Here is a 25,006-nt window from a genome sequence, read left to right on the forward strand (position 1 = left end):
TCTCAGGTCCTATAGGAGTAGCCAATGAGTTCAATAAGCACTTCACCTCTATTGGGAAAACTAAATGGACCGATTGCAATTGCCAATTTGCTTTAGGACTGCCCTCAAACCCTGATACTCAGAAAAGTTTCTTTTTTAATTCAATTTCAAGCTTAGAAATAATTAATATAATCAAAACTTTAAATAACTCAGGTTCTTGCGGTGATGACGGTATTTCCAATAAAATACTTAAATGCATATCCTTTAATATAGTCGATATACTTAAATACTTATTCAATGCTAGTGTTACGCAGGGTGTTTTTCCAGAAGATTTGAAGTGCGCTATTATAATTCCAGTTTTCAAAAGAGGCGATAAGAAGGAAGCAAATAATTACAGGCCTATATCTTTGCTCTCGACAATATCAAAAGTATTTGAAAAAGTTATTAAAAATAGAATTGTAGACTATCTTGATAGGTCAAAAGCTTTCGATATGGTAGATAGAGATATACTTTTAAATAAGCTATTTAGCGCTGGTTTCAGAGGGTTTATGCATAAGTGGTTTAAATCCTATCTCTCGAACAGAGTACAAAAAGTCAAAGTTGCAAATAGCTATAGTAGTTTGGAGCCTGTTCATCTGGGCGTACCCCAAGGTTCAGTTCTTGGTCCAATACTTTTCTTGATTTATATCAATTCAATTTTTTCTTTGCCACTGAAAGGCAAAGTAACTGCTTTTGTTGATGACCTTGCCATTACTTATTGTACTTCGAGCTACTTTGAAGCAATATGTGACATTAATCACTACATACATCTACTCAGAATCTGGTTTGCATTGCATAAACTGTCTGTAAGTAGTAAATCTAAGCTTATGTACTTTAGCCTCGTTGCCAAAGAATCCCCAAACTGTGATATTTTGTTTCATTCTTCAGATTGTCTGCGTTTTAATTTGCATAATAATGAGTGCTCTCTGAATGAGTCAAAAAAGTCTTTCGCGTGCACAGTCAACTGCGACGATACTTGTTTCCAGCTTGAAAATGTTGAAAAGTTTAAATACCTAGGAGTAGTAATAGACAACCGCTTAAATTGGTCTGAACATTTAAATACGTTAAAACAATACTTTCTCTACACCAGTCGTCATTTATACCGCCTTAAAAAGATTTGTTCTACTGCTACACTAAAAATGGTTTATTACGGAATATTTCAATCGAAGCTGCAATACGGTATCAGCTGTTGGGGTGGTGCTTCGGCTAGTAAATTGTCCTCCATCATTACAATTCAAAAGTGCATAATTAGACGTATCTGTAACGCAAATCGTAAAACTCACTCTATGCAATTTTTTAGAATGCTCAATATATTGCCGGTGCGACATTTATACTGTTTTAAAGTTTTAAAACTTTTTTTCATCAAATCTGGATACTTGAAAAGTCTTCCGTCAGAAATTTATAACCTGCGCAGGAACATGCTTCCAATTGTTCACGTTCCGCCTGCTCGTACGTCTCACTTTAGATGTTTTTATACGTGTTTTGTAAATTGTTCAACTCACTACCTGCTTCTGTACAGGTCATAAGAAATCTTAGTTTATTCCAAAAGAATGTTAAAGTTCACCTGTTCAACTTAAACCACTGTAAAATTGAAGCCTTGCTGAGGTCTATATTGTAATCTCTTGGATTTGTATCGACTCTTTGTATTGATTCTTTCTAACGTTATTACATATTTGTTTACTTTTATTTTTCAATGTTCACCCCACAAAATGTATACTATTCATTGAAATTGGCATTTAAAACTATTTTACTTTGTAATATAAATAATGCCATTAACTTTTCTAATGCAGCATTGATGTACTTATTGAACGCAACATGAATTTAGAATACTGTGTTAATCTGTATGCATTAAGAAAATGAAATAAATGAAATGAAAAATGAAATGAAAAACAGAACCGTTGATTCAACCATGGTTTCACACTGACATTAGAAGAGTGCAGCCACATCTAAGAAAATAACAATAAAAGAGAAGAGTTTTTATCGTACCCATTTTTCTGCTCAGCGTTGAATTAGTAGTAAAGGAGGGTATGGGGTTAAATACCCCCAATATATAAACAAAAATTAGAAGCGCCGCAGGCGAAAATTTTTAACAAAAAATCGCGCGATTTTCATTATTTGTCAAGTATTGATTTTTATAGAAAAAGCGCCGCAGGCGAAAATTTGTAATAAAAAATGCGTGTGTAACACCGTACACATGATAGAAGTGAAACTTCTTAAAAAAGGTGTGAGTACCAGGTACCTACTCACGAAATTGGATTTGTTTACGGTTCGGCAAACCATTAGGCGATTGAGTTACATACATAGGTTAAAATCAAACAATAATTTCATTTCATCTTATTAATTTTCTGATATACATATAATTTATTTATTCATTTTCCGGTAACACCACCTTATATGAATTCGCGCTTCTAGCATCCATAGGACCGGGTTGTAATGGAATTAATTGTATGTTTAACAAATAAATGAAAATTTTTATATTGCAATCAATAGATCCTTACGAATTCGCCATTACCAAGGCACTAAGTAACGTCCGCACTTTTGCTGGCAAAATGCATATATTTAAGTTGAAAGAAGACAAATTCCTTTGTTCGGCATCTATTCTTACTCGCTTTCTATCTTGCAAGGCGAATTCATATATTCTTATCACGAATTCATATATTCGTGTGAGACCAAGAGTATAAAAACATAAAATTACCTTATAAATTAAAAGCATAATTATCACACGTATGCGTAGTCCAAATCACGAAATCATTTCATCGATCTGAGTAAAAACTAAGTGCATAAACTCTATTTCGCGTTAATTGTAATCATGAAATGGTGTTCATTCATTCAGTTTCTACTCAAACGCATGAAATGATTTCATGAATTGGCCTACGCATAATGGTAGTAAATGACAGAATGAATTACAACAAACACATCCTTTTGACATAATGCAAGCCGAAAACGTTGGTTCAAATCAATCCGCAATCAAGTTGGACATTGGGCAAACATTGCAATTTTGAGAGCAGTCTCATTGTAAAATCTCATTTTTACAATTTCATAGTTTCGGCTAACATTTATAAAATTCAACGAAAGCACGTCCCTATTTCGGCTGAGTCATCATTTTCGGTTATTAAGTGTACAAAATAAACGCAAATTAAATGAGTTTGTACAACATGGCCATTAATGTAGTGATAAGTTGTATAACTTGCCAGAAAATCCAAATTTTTTGATCTTTCATACAACCAAGACATAAATTCATTCAACAGGCCAACAAACGGTGCAATCTAGAGCAAAACAACACCAAGTTGAACCAACGGTCGCTACGTTTATGGCTTTCTTTAAGAAACATCGGGCGAAAATTTCAACTGCTCCTGCAACACTACCTTATATAAGTTGGCCTTGCTATCATATATGTTCATCAGAGTATACCAACGAAGGACGAGTTAATACAAGGAGATAGCGAGAGCACAAAACTACTCTAGAAAATTACACGCACAATGACAAACATGAACAAATGTACAACAAACACATAGGCGCATATTCATAGTCATATTTACTACTCAACTAAGTCGAAACTATTCTAAGTCACAACTAAAGCTATTCATAGTCGCCTTAGTTTCGACTTTTCTGGCTAAGTACCAACTTAAAATTTAGTTTCGACTGCAGCTGCAACTAAGTCGTAACTAGGAAGAAGTATTTTATCAAATTAAGGGAAAACAGACGAAATATGTAAAAATTAAGTTTGTTGAGGGTGATTTTGATAATATTGAATAATCTCCAAATAAAATTTACAAAGATCGATCCATTTTAATCGGAAGATGAAAGCTACATCACAATTTTATAATTGGAATAATTTAGATAAACTTTCAAATAATTAGTCAGTTTCACCCTAGTTCTTTTAAAGTAAATTTGTGCATAACATTTAGATATCTACTATTTGTATGTTTCACAGTATGCTTTCGATAAACATCGACTTTCATCGCGCGATTTTTTATTAAAATTTTTTATTATTTATCGAAGTATTGATTTTTATGGAAAAAGCGCTGCAGGCGAAAATTTTTCATAAAAAATCGCGCGGTTTTTTATTAAAAATTTTCCTCTCGCGCGGTTTTTTATTAAAAATTTTCATTATTTATCGAAGTACTGATTTTTATGGAAAAAGCGCCGCAGGCGAAATCGCGCGATTTTTTATTAAAAATTTTCATTATTTATCAAATTAACGATGTACGTTTTCTAGATTTGTGTAATTTGAACTACAATAACACCAGTAAATATTATTTCCACCCGAAAAAAATAATACCGTTATGATCAGGAGTAAGACCCCTATCGATCCTAATATTATTATTTTTAATAAGAGCAATATATGTACGTATTGTACACTTATGCTTCCTAATTATACGCACTTATTTGTGTATTTTTTTAGCGTATGGTAGCATACATTTTGTGTTACTGTCAGCCATTGTTATTTCTGCTTGTTTGTGAAATGTGCAAACGTTTGTGAAGACATTTATAAACGCGTTTTACTTAATTAATTAATTAAGAATTGTATATTAAAGTGGAAATCTCAGGCCGGGGTTTTAATGCAACTATTTTGCCGAAGTGTGCACATAAATAAAGTGTTTATTGTGTGAAATAGCGCCGAGAGGTTAGTTCAATTTACAAACTTTAACAACAAATAACTTAAAAACTAGAAGCCTGCTGCGGCTAAAAGTATATATATTTGCAATCAGGAGAACTCCCTCTATCGTTCCATAGCTACCTTAATGCGGAACTCCGGGGATGCCAAACTAAATTGCGGCCGTGATATATATTGGAGAAAATATTATTGCTTTTTCAATTTGGTTGTTGATTTTAAAAATTTTAGTTGTATTTTTCGAACCCATCAAGATAACCAACCGTTCAGCTATGGAAAAACTAAAAATGCACACCGATAGTACTTTTTATGCTGATTTCAACCATATAAATATTACTTGTTGCAATTAAAAAGTAAAGAAGATATAAAAGGTTAAAGAAAATGTTTGTGATATTTAAAATATTATTATTTTCTAAACTACGCAACCGATTAAAAAAGTAATAATATCAAAGTAAAGACAATTAATCTGTCTTTAAGTTGATATATAAAATGTGTTTGATTGCTAATATATTTAAGCCAAAAATATTAAAAAATAAATAAATTGTTATAATATTTTCATAAAATAACCTCTTTTAGAGAAAAGTGCATAATCAATGCTAAAGACATATATATTATTTAGAAAGTGCAAGTTCTTACCTTTAATTCGATATACATATTTTATTATGATCTACTTTTGAGGTTTAAGATTTCAGTGATACAAAAAATTAAACGCACTTAAAAGCAAGTGACAAGTGTGGGTGATATCATAGTTTATTTTGCCCAGAACTTCTTTCTGCGTAGGCGGCCTTCGGCCGCGCTTAGGGATCATAACCCTAACTAAGTAGAATTCTCCTTTCTGTATTGGCGCACTTAGGGATTATAACCCTTACCAAATAGTATTCTGCTTTTGGTGTGTACAGTGATGTAGCCTTGGGAAAGGATGCGGTAACTAGAATTCGCTTTCTGTGTGGTAAACCTGGGACTGCTGGGCTGGGGCTGATGTCTATTATGGTTACTGGGTGTTTTATAAAAATGCGTACATAAAAATGTTTTGTGCAAATGAATATTTAACATTTTTCAAGCGAAAAAACGCAAATGAAAATTGTGATTTTTGGCCATTTTTCTAAGGGGTCCCTTGGGAACCATAGGGACCTAGGTGGACGAGGGTTATCTTTTTGTCAATGGCGGTTCATTCCCTCTCCAAAAAGGTGGGTTAGAGTTACCACGCCCACTTACCTTTCGCCCACCGCCCCTTTAACGAACGGCCATAATGGAAAGCAAACCCGTTTAATTAACTACAATATGCATTTGCACATACATGCATTTATATTTTTTATTATCACTGAATTCTGAAAACCTAAAGCAAATCATAATATAATATGTATATCAAATTAAAGGTAAAAACTTTCTAAATATTTTGGCTGAAATATTAAAAAAGCATACACATTTTATATATCAGCTTGAAGATAAATTAATTGTCTTTCTTTTTACATCATTACCTTTTAATCGGTTACGCAGTTTTGAAAATATTAATATTTTAAACTATCACAATTTTTTTGTTTTACCTTTTATATCTACTTTACTTTTTAATTGTGGAAAATAATATTTATATAGTTAAAATTAGCGTAAAAAGTACTAGCAACCGCGGTTAACAGTGTGGAAATTGAACTTTTTCGTGACCTTCAAAAGTGAAAATTTTGGATTTTTGTATTTTTTACCTAAAAATAGTATGTAATGAATTCATAAAAAAATTAAAATACGTTTTTCGGTTCTTTCGACCATGGAAATGGAAATGAATAACTTGTGTTGTTAAAAAGTACACTGCATACTATTTTCAGGTCGAAAAAGGAAAACATATTGAAAACCCTTCTCTTTGAAGGTCATTTCAAAGGTCAAGGAAATTTATTTACCCATAGAAACTATATTTCCTCAATTCTTAATCTCAAAAGCCTTAAAACGCTATTGAATTTTTTTTCGCTAGCTATTCTCATTCCCTAGATATTAGAATTTGTCACGAAAAAAGTTCAATTTCCACACTGTGTGCCGATGACGTCGAAATAATCGGTAGCAACAAATAGAAAGGCTGTTCTGCCTTCTCGCAATTAGATAGAGAAGCAAAGCATGTGGGACTGGTGGTGAACGAGGGCAAAACCCAGCATCTCCTGTCATCCGACAAAAAGCATAGCATAAGCGTCTTGGCACCCACGTCACTGTTGACAGTTATAATTTTGAAGTTTGACCAATAACCATGTCTTCCTTGAAGTCCAACTAAGAATGGCTATTGCTAACTGCTGGTACTTAGACAATCGAGCAACAAGGTGCTGTCTCGTCGTACAAAAACCACTTAATAAGTCTCTCATCGTCCAGATGAATGGCGCAGAATCAGGGAAGAGGACATCATCTTACGCGGTGGTCAATGGAGTGTTAAAGATAACGATTATTTGGAAGTTATGTGGCTATTCATGTCGGCCGCTGTGGTGTAGTGGTAAGCAGTGCGCGCTTTCACTCATCAGCACCTGGGTTCAAACCCTGGTCAAAACAACATCCCAAAAAATATAGAAAAAAGGTTTTTCTTAACAGCGGTAGTCCCTCGGCAGGCAATGGCAAACCTCCGAGTGTATTTCTGCCATGGAAAACAGCTTCTCATTAAAATACAATCGCCGTTCGGAGTCGGCGTAAAACTGTAGGTCCCCCCGCTTTGTGTGACAACATCAAGGCGCACGCCACAAGTCGGAGGAGAAGCTCGGCCAAACACTAACATATGTGTAAGCGCCAATCTATTATTATTATTATTATTATGGCCATTCATCCATTTATGGCGGCGAGTAACGAAGACGAAAGAACGATGGGTTATATGAGCTTTGTAACGACATTGAGATAGTTCAGCGAAATAAAGTACAGCGGCTTCGCTGGCAAGGCCATGTCTTTCGAATCTTCTCTTCGTTAGGAAGATCAGGTGGAGAGGAACTTAGCTTTACTCGGCCTGCTCTGTTGAACTTGGCTAAAGTCGATTAAGCGATTATAACGCCATTCGAGAAATAGAAAAAGCTCTCAAACAATATTAGCAAATCCATCAGTAATATATATAGTTTAAAATAATAAAAATTAGTTAACCAGAAGATTTTTAAATTAGCCGGACTTTTGCTATTGAATGATACTATTTTTAAAAATGGCGATCGAAATTATTTTCGTAGTTCAAATCAAAATATAACAAATGGTGTTGGATGAATAAGAAAATCGCTGTTCTCGGTATCACTAATTATTTGTTTAGTACTTTTCTTACCTATGGGAGCTGGCATGCCACGATGTGGCGCAATATACGGTCCTGTTCCGCTTCCGCCATTGTAGTGGTGATTACCAACGTATCCATGGACTGATGGAGGCGGGTATTGTGACTGTTGAACATAATTGTTGCTACCGTATGTTGCATGGATGTTGTTATTATTACCATGGCCAGGAGAGCCAGATATCTGCTGTGAGTAATGGTGATGTGAAGCCCCCATGGGTGAATAAAAAGATCCATTTGGTGAACGTGGAGACCCTGAATCCTGTTAATGAAATTGTTGTCAAATAAAAAATGTATCTGTAGAACAGAGGTAAACTAACCCCACTCTCCCATTGGTCGCCGGTACTCTTGGTCCCTTGCATTGGTGGGCGATAATTTTTAGGCTTCGGCGGTGGAACTGGTTTGAATGGACCGCAGGCACTGTTGTTTGAAGCCCCATTTCCGCTACCACTGTTGTTGTTGCCATTGATGTTTTGTGGCGATGCAATCAAATGGGGATTATTCGGCTGTTTGCTGTAATCTGCTTGCGTCACGGAGTTGTTACGACTAATACCAACCGATTAAGCGTGAAATATGAGCATAGTTCATTTGTTCCGTTTTGATGGAGTATAATATTAATATAGATGAATAAAAACAGGCGAACGGCGAACGGAAAATATAGGCGAAAACAAATAAACACAATGAAAATAAATACGAGTAGTTAATCTATTCTGTATGAAGTACATAGGAACATGAGTAAGGATATAATTCAGATTAAATTAAATTTAGGAATAAAAATAAGCATTTTTATTACACATGCATGATTCAATAACACAAGGGTAAGTAATCTGTGACAGCTCAAATCTGACACTCCTTTATCTAGATTTGTATTTTGGAAGTAGGAGAAAGGGGAAGAATGGCTGACTTCCAAAACGTATCAATACAATGTTTGGAAACTGTTATACTGCGGTATTCAAACTGTTTGTATATGCAGAGTTGCGACACATTGCAACCATATACATTGCATATTTTAAATATTCAATATAGCAATGAACAATTTTTCTGAATTTTCCATTTCTAAAACACCAATGCTAACCAATAACAAACGAAACATCAACTTTGTTTCTGATGCGCTGATTGCTCCAGCGATGCGGTTCGATAACTTTTCGGCTGCGTTTTGGAACAGTATACATTGTCAATATTTTGTAGTTCGACGTTATGGAACCTTATACTTTGTACGTATGCAAAGCAATTGACGTTTTGGAAGTCAGCCAATGTGATCGCCTTTTGCGAAAACGGTAGTAGAAAGGTACTAAAAAATGTGTATAATAATTCTATGTGAATTTGTAATATATTTGGGTTTTTAATGGAAATACTAAACAATACGTATAAATATAGATTTTTAATTTAAGTTATTCGTCATTTCCTGGAACAAATCTAGAATACCGACCGTTCAGCTATGCAAAACCGAAAAATGCAGATCAATAGAACTTTTTACGATCATTTCAACCGTGCCAAAATTATTTAGCGCAAGTAAAATATAAAGACGTTTTAGAAGGTTAAAGTTAAATTTTTTGATTTTTTTAAATATTAACATCTTATGAACCATATAACCGATTAAAAAACTAATAGCGTCACCATAAAAATAATCAATTTATCTTTCAGCTGATATATGTAATTGAAATTGTTTTAAATTAATTTAAACCAAAACCACTAAAAAACGAACAAATGTTATTTTTTTTCATGAAATAACCTTTTTTGGAACTGCATGATAAATGGTAAAGAAATTTATATTATTTAGAAAGTACAAGCTATTACCTTTAATTCGATATAAATATTTTATCATGATCTACTTTTGGGTTTTAAGAATTAAGTGATAATAAAAAATATAAATAAACAAAGCAGATAAACCTCTTATATCTTCTCTATTTTTAACCTGCGCCAAATAAATTTGGTATCGTTGAAATCAGCGAAAAAAGTTCTATCAATCGGCACTTTTGGTTATTTTATAGCTAAACGGTCGCTATTCTAGGCTTGTTCTAGAAAATTACACAAACGAAGGTGATGCCAACGAACATTTATTATGAAGAATTTTTGGTTTTACTACTAATATAACTAAAAACTGTAGAGTGAGCAACATTCTGCACAAGTAAAGGAGCCGATTTTATGTGTGGGAGCGAGAAAACTGTTTTATTATAAAACCTTTCTATTATTGAATCATGTTACACATGTATATTTCTTGCACAAAAAAAATTATCAAGCGTCTACTTTTCAATAAATTTGAATTTGAATGTGTGCAGTTTCTTTTTGGTACAGTCTTTACGTAGTCATCAGAATAAAAATCAACAGTAACGTGGGTGCCAAGACGCATATGCTCTGACTGTTTGTGTGAGGACAGGAGATACTTCGTTTTGTCCTCGTTCACCAACCGCCAGACCCATTCGCTTTGCTTCTCTATCCAATCCCGAGAAGGTAGAACAGGCGTAGCCCTTGTTTTTGTTGATAAGATCGATGTCGTCGGCATAGGCCAGCAATTATAACTTCTTGTAAAGTATTGTGCCTAAGCGGTTCAGTTCTGCGGCTCTTATTATCTTCTCCAATACCAGATTAAAGACATCACACGAGAGGGAGTCCCCTTGTCTGAAGCCACGTTTGGTATCAAACGGCTCGGAGAGGTTCTTCCCTATTCTGAGGCAGCTGATGGTATTGCTTAACGTCATTTTACACAGCTGTATTAGTTTCGCGGGGATACCAACTTCAGACATCGTGGCATAAAGACAACTTCTCTTCCTGCTGTCGAAAGCGGCTTTGAAATCGACAAATAGATGGTGTGTGTCGATCCTATTCTCGCGGGTCTTTTCCAATATATGGCGTATTGTGAATACTTGATCTATGGTGGATTTGCCAGGCCACACTGATAAGGTCCCATCAGTTCGTTGACGGTGGGCTTCAGTCTTTCGCACAATACACTCGATAAGGCCTTATAACCTATGCTTAGAAGGCTGATTCCGCGGGAGTGGGCGCGAATGGCGGGGTCGCATTTCTTGTGGATTGGGCAGAGCGCACACTTAAATGCCAGTCGTGCATGCGTTCATCTGACCATATTCTGTATAAGAGTTGATGCATGCACCTTATCAACTCCTCGCCACCGTACTTTAATAGCCCAGCTGGCAGGCTGTCAGCTCCAGCAGCTTTGTTGTTTTTCAAACGCACTATCGTTATTCGTACCTTGTCATAGTCAGGTGATGGAACATCGACTTCATCGTGATCGACTGGGGGCTCGGGTTCGTCTTCTCCACTAATTTCAGCGCTGCTACCATTCAGTAGGGTGGAAAAGTGTTCCCTTCATAATTTAAGTACATTCTGGATATCGGTCACTAGGTCGCCATTGTTGTTCTTACAGGAGTTCGCTATGGTCTTGAAACCTTCCGTAAGTCGCCTAACCCTCTGGTAAAATTTTCGGGCGTTTATCCTGTCGGCTAGCATTTCAAGCTCTTCGCACTCACGTATTTCGGCCTCTCTCTTCTTATTGCGGCAAATACGTCTCGCTTCCTTCTTCAGTTTCCCATAACGGTCCCACATGGCTCGCGTTGCACCCGATCACAGCGTGGCCCTGTAGGCGGCGTCTTCTTTCTCCACGGCTTCTTGACATTCCTCATCGTACCAGTTGTTCTTTCGGGTTCGCTGAAATCCAACTACTTCTTCGGCGGCGGTACTTAATGATCGGGAAATGTGGTTCCACTACTCGCTTATGTCGGATTGTTGAAGAGTGCTCTCAGAGAGCTGGTGTGTAAGTCGAGTGGCGAATAAATTGGCCGTCTGTTGTAATTGCAGCTTTTCGACTTTAAGCTTTGCTTACATTGTTGGGCGCACATTTTTTGCTGCGGGTGTGTATCTTGGCTACAACAAGATAGTGGTCCGAGTCGATGTTTGGCCCTCAGAGTGTACGTACGTCTAAAACGCTGGAAGCATACCTTCCGTCTGTCACAACGTGGTCGATTTGGTTTCTCGTTTTTCGATCTGGAGACAGCCATGTAGCTTGGTGGATGTTCTTATGCTGGAACCTAGTACTACATATTTCCATGTTTCGGGCCCCGGCGAAGTCGATCAGCCTCAGTCCGTTATCGGACGTTTCGTCGTGGAGGCTGAATTTTCCGACAGTGGCACCAAAGATTCCTTCCAGCCCCACCTTGACACTACAATCGCCGAGCACGATTTTAACATCCGTGTCGCGTGCAGCGCTCTTATGTGCGCTCTAAGCGCTCATAGAAGAGATCCTTGGTCGCCTTGCCCTTCTATTCCGTCGGTGCATGGGCGCAGATTAGCGAGATTTTGAAGAATCTCGCTTTGATGAGGATTGTGGCTAGACGTTCGTCCATCGGGGTGAACGCCAGTACTCGGCGACGCAGTCTCTCACATACAACGAATCCAGCACCGAATCTGCGCTCCTGTACGTGGCAACTGTAGTAGACGTCGCAAGGCTTCACACTTACTTTTCCTTGCCCCGTCCATCGCATTTCTTGGATGGCGGTGATGTCAGCCTTTGTCTTCCCGAGGACATCAACCAGCCGGGCAGAGGCACCTTTCTGATTAAGGTCCCGTTATTCCATGTGCATACCCTTAAATTATAGCCCTTTATATGTTTGCCGTGGTCGTCATCAAAAAAGGGGGTCTCATCCGAGGCTGTTTGTTCTTTTTCGTTGAGCGGGGTTTTAACGTAGCGGGACCCAAACCCAGCGCACGCGAAGTTTTACGCCTTCTCACTTTAACTCGCTCCCAAACGGGTGTTTGGTTGCTACTCAGAGGATACGTGGATATAAATATCCGAACGATGTAAGCTGCGATTAGAACCGTACGCACAAGAATCGCTTTTGGCCACTCCAAGGTGAATGGCAGTCAAAAGTTTTCTCTTATGCGCACCGAACAAGCAAAATTTGCTACGTCCAAAAGAGGCACTGAAAATCCGGCAAAACATATACGAAATGAAGATCGATAAAGATCAAATCCTTATTCGTATGGAGTTTTACTTTACTTTAAACACGCAAAATGTTTTGTTAAAAAATTTGCGAAATACTTCAAGAAAATGATATAAGAAGTTTTTTCTTCTTCTGTAAAATTATAAAAACACTGGACGATGTTTGTGATGAAAGAAATTAAGCATCTAAAGAATTCTTTATACATTTAGTTTTCGTCAATTCAAACAAGTGTGTCGTAAATGAATATATATTCAGTAATGGGTCGTACATTACGATCTGAAGTTTTATTCGGACAGTAAAAATTGTTTACTGCTGTCAAAGTAGGGTATAAGCAAATGCAAGAGAGGTGTGCACATTTGATTTACTGGTCAACATTATCGGCTTATATGCCATAGCACAAATACCTGAATGGCGGTGGTGGAAATGTATTGGATGTAAACGTAAATTATATTTTCTTTACGATTTTTTAAGGGTAATGAAGTACAATATTAGCGAATATAGAAAAATAAAAACATAAAGCGATGTTACATTGTATTTCATTTTATTTATTTCATTTATTTATTTATACACAAATAAGACATATTCTTTTATAGTGATGTACATAAAAATTAAACACTACCTTGGTAACATGGATTACAACAACTTCAAAATTAAGAATATACCTAACAATAATGAGATCAGAGAGTGGGACGGGGGGGGAAGCAAAGGTAATAGAACAAGTATTAAGACTTAGAAAGAAAGTATAGAGTAAACTGCCAATTTGAAGCGTTTTAAATTTGTCTCCAGTTTTAATTTGTGAGGTAAAGAATTCCACAACTGTACAGCCCTAACGAAAAACATTCTTGAGTGGCAGAGTACTTGAAGTATGGTACAATAAGCTTGCACGTACGGCCTGACTGTGCAAATGTTAGCTTAGAAAAAAGATAACTCGGACATCGGGTGTGAATTAATTTAAACATAAAGAATACATATCGATGATCAAAAAATGTGGACAGACTGCAATCAAGAATTTTTATCGAAAACTCAGTAATGTGGTCAAACTTTTGCTTTGTATATATATATCTAGCAGCATTGTTAATAAATAACTGCAACTTCTTCATCGAGGCTCCGTCAGGGAAGCCATATATCAACTGTTGATAGGAGAGTACTGGCACTATTAGGGCTTTAACTAGCTTAAGCTTAATGTCTTGGGGAATATAAAAGGCAGTTTTCCATAGCTGCCTTAGTATAAAGTACGTTTTACTGACTACTGAGTTAACATGATCGACACATGCGAAAGTTGTATTTAGTTTAAAGCCAAGCGTTTTAACCACTTTCTCATACCTAACAACACTTCCATTTAAAATAACGGGAGAAAAATTATCCAAGTCATATGGAAAATAGGACAAGGCTATCGTTGCGTTTTGGACACATTTAGGTTCAGCCTACTGAGCTTTGACCAGAGAGAAATTGATTCCAAGCCTTCATTCATTCTGAAAATTAAATCCTCTGCAAGGCCTATAAGTGCGGAAAGGTACATTTGCACATCGTCAGCGTAGAGATGAATAGATACATTCCTACAGCATCTTACAATGTCATTGATGTATAACGTAAATAAAACCGGTCCAAGGATAGAACCTTGCGGTACACCACATGCTATTGGCAACAATCGGGAACGGTTATCCTTAGAGACAACCCTTTCTTGTCTATTTCTTAGATAACTTCCTATTAATTCCACTGCGTTACCACTAAATCCGAAATATGAACTCAGATTTTGGAGGAGAATTTTGTGACAAACTGTATCAAATGCTTTTGTAAAATCCAAAAGCGTAAGTATTGTAAGGTCGCCCTTATCAAAGGATAGCCATATGTCATCCATGACTTTGAGCATAGCAGTAGAACAGCTATGCCCACGTCAGATATCTGTTAGATACTTGATCATTTGATTCAGTAGCAGCTTTTCAAATACTTTGGATAAGGATGGCAGAATACTAATTGGCCGAAAGTCAGCAGGTAGCACTGACTTTCCTTTTTTCGCAACAGGTGTTATATTAGCAACCTTCCAAGTGTCAGGAAATCGTAGTGAAGTCAAGGAAAAATTAAAAATGTGTGTCAAAGGTGATATAATGTAGGGCAAAATAAGCTTAATAAATCTTAAGCTTATTTTGTCCTCACCTACCGCGTTTGACTTAGTTGAAAAAATGCAACTCACTACTTCGATTTCAGTGGTATGTGAAAAATTAAACTTACTGCTGAAATTACGGATAAGATCTTCATTAAGTTTAAAAGCATAATCCTTGTCTGGCGGTTTTACCGAAAAGAAGTCATTCATTTCGTCCACATCGATCGTATAGTCAGCTTTCGTGTCACAACTCACTCCAAGGCTTCTCAAGTTATTCCACAGCACTTTAGGTGGAAGATTGACGTTAAGTTTGCTTTGGATATAGGACCTTTTAGCTTTGCGTGTGATTTGAGTGGCTCTGTTCTTTAGACGTTTATATGCCATCCAATTCTCATCACTACTGTTTTTCCTCTATAAAGAATGACACTTATTTCGTACTCTAATCGCTTTAAGCATCTCCCTGTTGAACCATGGCTGTTTATTGCTGTTAACTTTAATTCTTTTTAGAGGGACATATTTATCGAAAAGATAGTTGACAAGCTTAGAGAACTCATCAAAGCTAAAATTAACATCAGCTGCAAACCAGCAGTTATTCCAGGGTAGAGCAGAAGCCTCAGCAGCTAAATTTTCCTTATTAATTCAATTGAAATCTCGCAAATAAAAATACTCGAATGACATACATGGAACATATAACATTAATTTATAACTGAGAAAAATCAAGTCATGGTCACTGACACCATTCAGAGAAAGTTGCTCAAAATGCAATATACTGGACGCATCAGACACGCAAAAAAGATCGAGTAAGCTAAGCTTAGAATGGGGACCAAAACGAGTAGGGAGGTTATTAACAACATCTAAACCAACACTGAACAAATCATCAAGTAAATTCTTGGCACGTTCAAGCACAAGCAAATCACCACACAGCAGTATATGTATGCTCATAAACAGCACTATATTTATGAATATTTTGGAAACGTCTATCTAAATTGTAAGACTTACTGGGATTGTATATACATATCACAAGACACCGTTGAATTTTATTATAAAATTAAACCATCATGAACTCCACCTGATCAAAATTATCCGATTTATCAACTATTTTACACTGCAGTGTCTTCTTGTAGTATACTGCTATACCACCACCTCTTTTTCCGCAATTTCTATCATTCCTCATTACAGATTGTGATTGTAGTCATTCTTAAACCATGTATTAGTAACACAAACAACATCAATGCATACTGCCTCAAAAATATAGTTTAAATAGTCAAGTTTGGATTGACTTAAACTTCTCGCATTGAAGTGGCAAATTTGAAGGATCAGCTTCAGCGTAGTTTTCAGACTTAAATCGTTAGAGCTGGAAGCTGAGTTAAATACAGTCATAGATGCAAATAAACACTCCAAATTGGCAGTATAAAAATGAATATAAGAGAAGAGATATGCATAAGGAATTAAGATTGCATACATATAGCGAAGATAGGAGAATATAGGAAATAAGGTAACAAAGAGAAACTGTTAATTGTTACTGTAGAATAAGAAAAATTACAAATTAAGCCTAAAGCGCTGGACATTTGGAAAGCGGCAAAAGAAGCGGGCAAATGTAAGTATGAAATTATTTGTGAAATATACTAAATTTTAATTGAATTGTTCTTCTTTTATTTCAGAATGATTGACGACGAGAGGCTAGTGGATTTAGTGCGGGCAAATTAAGCCATTTACAAGAAATCTTGTATTTCTTATAGATTACCCGAGAGGAAGAGGGCGGCGTGGACAAGCATCGCGGGAGAGTTGGGAGCAAGAGGTTGGTAAAATTGTTTTTATGTGCATATTTTAACTAAAGTACTATATTATAATCATAGAGGAACAATGTGCTAGGCTCTGGCAGACATTGCGCGAGAGATATTCCCGGGAGCTGAAGAAATTGGATGCACCATCGGGAAGTGCGGCGGCCCTGATGGACTACTGGCCACTATTTGGAAATATGAGCTTCTTGAAGGAGTTTGTCAAGCCAAGACCGTAAGTATTTTAAAATTTAATATATGTACTAAGTTTTTATGATTAATTTAATTTATAGAACTCGGTGCAAAACAAATATTAGCTTACGCAAACGTCAAGCTGTGAAGCTGTGTTTTTCTGTGATCTGTTTAAATTTTGTGTTTGATAAAGCTGTTTACGCTTATTAAAGTAAAAAATTTAAAAAAGTGTTAATAAACTTCTGGTGCACAATTTAAAGATAAGTAAAACATCAAAATTTCCCGTAGATTTGATTAATTTAACTTGATATTCTTAATTGCATGTGCCGAGTATTTTGTTTCATATAATATATTGTTGTTGTACAATTGTTTTTGTTTGTGCACATTGATTTTGCTCTTTTTGTCATTTCTGCTGTTTCATCTTTGTCACAGCTGTTTGCGTTGTGTTTATTAGGTGTCTAATATACAGTGCATTTAAAACTGTTCGCTAACTGATATTTACCAGCTGATTGGTTCACTGATTAATACATCGTTTTCAAAACCGTTCTTGCTTTTTTTGCTTCTAAAACCTAAAAATAAATATAATTTTAAACATGTCGTGTATTTACACCAATTGCCACGTTAAAAGCGACTCCTATGTGCCATGCTGGCTCTGCGATGGGATTGCCCATATAAAATGTGCTGGTTTGAGCGGTAGAGTATTAGACGCTATTAACGAGGGTAAGGGTCTTCGTTGGTCTTGTCAAAAATGTAGATCAACCGAAGTTGATTTATTTAAATTCTTCAGGCAGTCCAGAAATGGTTTTTCTGAGATCGGGAAGGATCTGTCGGCGCTTGTTGAGAAATTTAAGCATTACGAAAAAATGTTTAGATCTTTCACTTGTCTCGACGACCCTCCACACTCTGAAGATAGCCGTGAAAATAAAGGTGGGCATGTTATTAGTCCACCTAAAAAGACAGCCACGGATCCTGGTAAAAAAAATCCTCCATCCCAGTCCTTAGAACTTATTAATTTATCTTCTCCATGCCCTCAGGCATTGGAGCCTCCGATTTCTAAAGCCATATCCACTAGGTCTACTTCAAAAAATAGTCAAACCGTTGATTTAACAGTGTTGCCATCAACATCTCAAGCTCCACTGTCTAACTTAGTTCCTCCGAATAATTCGGAGCCCCGCGCATCAGACATCATTACCAAAAAGTTGGTTGTAATTCCTCCGAGAAGATCAATCTTTGTCTCTAGATTTGCTAAAGATACTTCTTCGGATGATATAAAGTCATACATATCGACTAAAATTAGAACTAAAGATGTATTTATTCGTAAATTTAATTTTAAATACGATCGCGATATTTCATCTTTTAAAATTGATGTAGCTTCCGAAGATTTTGATTCACTACTAAATAGTTCATTTTGGCCGACCGGGGCGTTTGTTCGCGAGTTTGAGTATAAACCTAATAAAAGTAATAATAACGTAGCTAAAATTTCTAATCTTAACTCTGATTCAAAAAACTAACTCGCAAGTCTAATTTAAGTATTTACTATCAAAACGTTAGAGGTTTGAATACCAAATTAACTGACTTATATTTAAAAGGTTTTGACTGCAATTATAATATTATTTCCTTGACCGAAACATGGCTCAAACCTCATATTTTTAATTCCGAAATTCTTCCAAATGAATATCAAATATACAGGAGTGACCGCGTGGGCAGAATCGGCGGTGGTGTTCTTTTTGCGGTGCATTCATCGATACCATCTGAGGAAGTTAGTCTTCCTGTCATTGAATATACCGAATTTAAATGTATACGTGTACAGGCTGGAAAGACTTATATTTATTTAGCTCTTTGCTACATCCCTCCTAATTCTGCCGTATCTGTATATATGCAGCTAGTTTCTTTACTTGAGACCGTAAATTCAATGCTTACGGCATCCGATTCTATGATTGTTTTGGGCGATTTAAATCTGCCACATATTTCATGGAACATCATTGACACCGATGTTGTACCAGTTTCATCTAGAGATAGTTACAATGTATTTCTGCAGGAAATGGCTGAACTATGCCTCAAACAAATAAATATATGTCCAAATAAGTTTGGAAAGGTCTTGGATCTCGTTTACGTTGATGATGTTCCGAAGGCCTCTATTAATCGGTGTGATCCCCTAGTTTTGCCGGAAGATGCATACCATCCTGCTCTTGAGTTAAACTACGAAATCATAAATGAAATACATAATAATAAGTCAAGTTCAAGTACTAGATATGTTTTTGCGAAAGCAAATTTCAGGAAAATTAACAAAGAACTTTCAAAGTTATCTTGGCCAATATATAGAGATGACGTGGAGCGTAGCGTTGAGCACTTTAATGATACTGTTTTCAATTTGTTTCGAAAGTATGTGCCAATACGTAATATTTTTCATGAAGAACCAATACAATTATGGTTCACTAAAGAGCTTAAAAAATAGAAAAATAAAAAGTCGCACTCTTTTAAACTGTATAAAAGAACGAGGAATTTAATTAACAATCCTAAATCATTTTATGGTTTCGTAAATTCAAAGCGTAAGGCACATGGTTTTCCGTCCGCTATGCATTATCGCAACACTGTATCTAGCGACAGCCAACTCATTGCCAACATGTTTGCTCGGTTCTTTAGGTCCAATTATTCTGTAGACTTCCCTATAAGTGGAGACTATCCGTACGAGCTTTGTCCAATCAACTCTGCTTATATTCCAGTAATATCTTCCGATGAAGTTTTACACTCTTTAAAAACCTTAAAAGCGTCATTTAGGCCTGGACCTGATCATATTCCGACCTGTTTTCTTAAAAACTGCGCTGAGAACATCTGCGAGCCTTTAACAACTCTATTCAATTTGTCACTTAAACATGGCGTTTTTCCGTCAGCCTGGAAGGAGTCTTTCATAATACCACTTCACAAAAACGGCAGCAGGTCGTCTATAGAAAACTATCGAGGCATAGCGAAACTCTCCGCTATCCCCAAATTATTCGAAGCAATTATTGTTAACCAGCTTACATATTCTATATCTTCTTCCATTACACAATCTCAACACGGGTTTTCTAAAGGAAAATCTACTATTACTAATTTATTGGAGTTTACAACTCATGTCTCAAACGGTTTTAGAGAAAATGCTCATACCGACGTAATTTACACCGATTTCAGTAAAGCTTTTGACAAAGTATGTCACTCGTTACTCATCCGTAAACTCGACCTAATCGGCTTTCAGCCCAGTCTCCTTCAATGGATCTCATCTTACCTCTCTGATAGAACACAAAGAGTTATTGTTAATAATTGTTCTTCCAACATCATTAAAGTTTCTTCAGGAGTTCCTCAGGGAAGCCACCTTGGTCCGATTCTGTTCCTGATATTCATTAATGATATTTCTTCTATAATAAAACATTCAAAAATTGTAATGTATGCCGATGATGTGAAACTTTTTAAAACATTGTCCTCTATCGAAGAAAGGTCTTTGTTACAAGCGGATCTGAACAACGTGGTTAGTTGGTGTAATAAAAACTATATGCCACTAAACCTTCAAAAATGTAAAGTTATGTGTTTCTCTCGGAGGGCTGTTCAACCAGCTGTTTATTCAATATCAAATTATAATCTGGAGCAGGTATCCAATTTTGTCGATCTTGGTATCACAATGGATTCCAAACTCAATTTCAACCATCATATTAATGTTACAGTCAATAAAGCCAAAGGCGTTTTTGCATTTGTAAGGCGATGGTCAAAAGAGTTCAAAGATCCTTATGTTACAAAAGCTCTTTTTACCAGTTTAGTTAGACCTATACTAGAATACGGATATATTGTTTGGAATCCCCGCTACCAAGTTCATTCAGAAAGGATTGAATCAATTCAAAAACAATTCTTGCTTTTTGCATTGCGTAATTTTAACTGGGATTCAGATTACAATCTCCCCCCTTACACAAGTCGTCTAAAGCTCATAAATTTGCCTACACTCGCAAGTCGTAGAGAAATGCTGGGTATAATATTTATCGTAAAATTAATGACAGGCTTGATTAATAGCCCGGCCCTCCTGGCTGAGGTAAATTTTAATGTTCCTTCTCGAGTGTCAAGACACTTTCGACCTCTATTTTTAAAGCCATGCAAAACTAATTTTGAACTAAACGAATCATTCCGTGGTTTATGTCAAGATTTTAACTGTCATTCCAGCACGTTTGACGTATCGGACTCGATTTTTACTATAAAGAAAACTATTATTTCCACTCTCAATAATTGAAATACTATCTTTAGCATATCCAATCAGCTGATGAATTTGATTCTGTAGCTGAATAGTTTTAGATCTCGACACTTAACAAACTCCTGTTTCCACTACTCGGCACGAAAAAACTAAAAAAAAAAAAAAAAAAAGTTTCCGTACGTCATGCGGACTGCGCCCCTCGTGTCGGTTGGGCGGGAATGGAGGGTAAAAAGCAGTTGGGATTAATTAATTAATTAAAATATCCACCTTCGCCAAATTTCCCGATGTCGCTTTCGGTGTCGGAGGTGTCTGTGCTGACAGATTCTCTTGACTTCGAGGAGTCGCCGTTATTGACGGAGGAGTTGGCTTCTCAGAAGAAAAGAAAACGACAAGAAAATGATGCAGATGGAGTTTCGCGAGGTATGTAAAATGTACAAGGATCTATGGAAAGAGCGCGCTGCGCAAAAAGTTAGTGACACCCTTCGTGCATTTGGGCAAATGATTGTGTCCACTGTCAGCGAAATGAGCCCGGCGAAACAAGCAAAGGCCATAAAAATCGTGACAAATGCCATAATGACCCTTTAATTGGAGCCCGAAGAATAGGAGAGTAAGCTCAATATTATATCTTTTCATTTATATCTTTTTCTTTGCAGGTCACGACTCATCTTGATGCTTGTGTATATTTTATATTATGTAGATACCTATATAAGTTTAGTTTAATTCAAACATAATCCAAATATTGAAATTGAAGTGCATTAGAATGTTTGTTTTAGGTTTCAAAAGCTTTTGTATAAATTTACAATAATTATCTATTACATCATTGCATGTTAAGCTGCCTTTACACGGGTCGATTTTTTGTCGTTCATCCGAAATAGACCCGGGTAAATGGCAATTCAACTGTAAAATGTAAATATTTTGGCTCGCCGATTTTCCAGTCGACAAAACTCGAGCCGTGTGAAGGCATCTTTAAATAGAAAACAATATTAAATCATTTGTAACATTGTTAGCCTATAGGTTGTGTACAAAGGTTTAATAAGTATCATTTTTAAATATAGATAACAAATAATGGTATATTGACAATATTATAAATGCTTATGCTGCTTGTCAAACCTTTGTACACAACCTATAGGCTAACAATTATACAAATGATTTAATATTGTTTTGTATATTACATGTGTCCCTTCGTCATAATAATAGATATACGATATTTTGACCAGTTTTTACTATTTTTATTTTGTTTATTACATGCTTTTTTATAAAAATCTGGCTCATTATAAAGAAAACACTACATAAATCCAGATTTCAAAGTTTGTAGAAAAATTTAAGAGTTCGACAAATTTCCGCAACAATCCATTCATTGGGCATTTTTAGAAAAATTCTAGGCAAGTAGTTTATAGCCCATTCATTTATAGCAACTTCAATCTTACACTTTATTATACAAAAACTTAATGGGCTATAACTACTTGGAATTTTTAAAAATTCTCAATGCACGGGTTATTGTGAAAATATATTGAACTTTTTAATTTTTCTACAAACTTTGAAATCTGGATTTATGTAGTGTTTTCTTTATAATGAGGTAGATTTTTATAAAAAAAAGCATTTAATAAACAAAATAAAAGTAGTCAAAAAAGGTCAAAACATTGCGTACCTTTTATTATAACCAGGGGTGTATGATATATATATATATATATTTATATATTTTTCTTTGTGTTCGCGTGATGATAGTACCTGCTTGGCAGATCTAATTTTTTCGATTTAAGTACTTTTGTTTTTATACAACAATTGGGTGATTCGCAAGTTATCACAACTAGTCATGTTGTCATATCATATATATGTATATGTATATACATATGTACATACAGTTGCGGTGAAGAAAGTAGCAAAATTATGTTTATTTATTTATTTTTAGTCATTTTTATTTAAAATATATTTCAATCTAAAACAGAAACTACATAAACAAAAGTTTCAAAGCTTGCACATAGTTCACAAAAATTTCATCTTGAAAATTTTCGAGTATGCAGGTTTGTAGCCCATCATAATATTTAATTTTGCTACTCTCTTATTGACCGCAGCTGTATGCGTAAATATATATTATGTTTATAATATAATTATAAACAAGAGACTTTGGGAATTTAATGAATTTGCATGTTAATTTTTTACTTTGCCTTATTTTTAATAAAAATATTTCATGAATGGTATAACAATATTTTTACTAAATGGGACATGTATAAGGAACTTACAATCAAGCAACGTATTGAAATGCATGGTAGAAGTTTGTAAAACAAGTTCGCGTTTTACAAATTTTAATATTTTCACAAGGCGCAGCTTATAATTTTTTATGAAAATATACACATACCGCCCGCGTTATTTTTACCAGTTTTGTACACTATTCTTTTGCTTTTTTAAGGTTTATTAATTTTTTTATTAAAGTTCAGCTCCCTGTCTAATAAAAACCATATACATAAGTGCAAATACCAAACTTTGTACAAAAATTATAAAAGTTCTCCAAACTTTTCATCTCAATTCCAAATATTTTAATTCGAATTTCTTAATAATTTTATATGCAACAATTTTTATGAGCTTGAGGTCGTTTTTAAGTGAAAACTTTATGTGGAAAAGCAACAATAATTTGAAAAAATGGTAGAAGTGATAGCTATTTCGGAAATCACCACATTTCCTCATCAGACTTCTTTCAGTTCATTAAAAAAAAAAGTTCTAATAATAGAAATATTAACAAAAACCAATAAAACCAACAACCACATAATCAAGTGAATTGCAGCGGAATAGCTGCGCTTGATTGTAGTTGGCTTAGCAAAGTGAAATAGTGGAAAATAAGCAACAAGCAAGAATTAACAAGACAGGAAGACAGGAAAGACAGGAAGAGAGGAAATGTGGTGATTTCCGAAATAGCTATCACTTCTGCCATTTTTTCAAATTATTGTTGCCTTTCCACATAAAGTTTTCACTTAAAAACGGCCTCAAGCTCATAAAAATTGTTGAATATATTGTTATAAGGCCATAAAAATAACAAAAACAAACTAATTAATTTATGGTATGCAGTTTAAAGCTTATTGAAATTTAGTATAATAAAGGGAGAGCTTTAAGTTGCTAGAAAATCGCATTGATTTTTGATATTTTTATAAGCTTTTATTTAACTTGGTCATCCCGCGCAAATCGCGGAAATTTCCAATCGATTTTAAACTGACTTCCCGACAAGTTAGAGACTTGAAATTTTCAGCATAGTTCCAATCACGATGACAATGCAATTTAAAATATAAATGAATTCCCCATATGGTCCAGGCGTCTTGATTCAAAGGCGGTCAAAAAATAGTAAGATTTATGGCTAACAGAACGTAATTTGCCAAAGAACGTAAAACCACTATAAAATTGTTAAAGCTGCCGGAGCGCCGCGGCGGTAATGTAGCAAAGTTATTTGAAGCATATTCTAGATATAAAGCTAGTCTAGATATGAACCTCGTTGTAGGCATCATATCAAGGATATACAATTAGAAGACTCCAGATGTCGCCCCGCCAGAAGAAGTTAAATATTGCGTCTAAATATATGCCATGCTACAACGGAAATGGACGACACGTCATTTCTTTAAATAAAATTAACTGCTGCTATATGTACATACGTATGTTTATACAAAACGGAAGCAAACAACATTTTGCTTGCATAGTCTTCTGTTCTCTTTCATTGCAAGTTGAATTATTTTAATATGTATTGCAAAATTTTGTACATAAAATAAAATAACACTTTTTTATAAACAACGCTTTTATAAATGGACTAAAAATTATAAAATAAAATAATGTAAAAATTTTTTTTTTTAAAACAAGCTTTTATTTAACCTGTACAATCAAAGGAATAAAAT

General features: G+C 35.4%; 2 protein-coding genes across 2 annotated transcripts in view; both read right to left on the bottom strand.

The window, feature by feature from the left end:
* Nucleotides 1-7,872: 7,872 nt before the first annotated feature.
* LOC118747852 lies at nt 7,873-8,444 on the bottom strand. Its single transcript, XM_036482034.1, has 2 exons — nt 8,219-8,444; nt 7,873-8,160 (listed from the first exon to the last, which is right to left on the bottom strand). The coding sequence occupies exons 1-2, from the start codon at nt 8,362-8,364 to the stop codon at nt 7,896-7,898; spliced, it is 411 nt and encodes a 136-aa protein (XP_036337927.1). The 5' UTR covers nt 8,365-8,444; the 3' UTR covers nt 7,873-7,895.
* LOC118747818 (tight junction protein ZO-2-like) overlaps nt 8,235-25,006 on the bottom strand; it is a gene marked incomplete at its 5' end in the record, with an annotated part of 155,631 nt that continues 138,859 nt past the window's right edge. The window contains 1 exon segment of the mRNA XM_036482001.1: nt 8,235-8,444. Coding sequence (XP_036337894.1) covers nt 8,439-8,444 — 6 coding nt within the window.

This window comes from Rhagoletis pomonella, unplaced genomic scaffold (genome assembly GCF_013731165.1).
Source record: "Rhagoletis pomonella isolate Grant_MI unplaced genomic scaffold, Rhpom_1.0 Rhpom_scaffold_00001, whole genome shotgun sequence".
In the NCBI taxonomy this organism is placed as follows: domain Eukaryota; kingdom Metazoa; phylum Arthropoda; class Insecta; order Diptera; family Tephritidae; genus Rhagoletis; species Rhagoletis pomonella.

Excerpts from the sequence above, each read along its gene's own strand:
- LOC118747852 (XM_036482034.1), bottom strand. The coding sequence starts at position 8,364 with ATGGCAACAACAACAGTGGTAGCGGAAATGGGGCTTCAAACAACAGTG. Across the intron at positions 8,161-8,218 it reads GCGACCAATGGGAGAGTGGG|GATTCAGGGTCTCCACGTTC; the intron begins GTTAGTTTACCT and ends TTTCATTAACAG.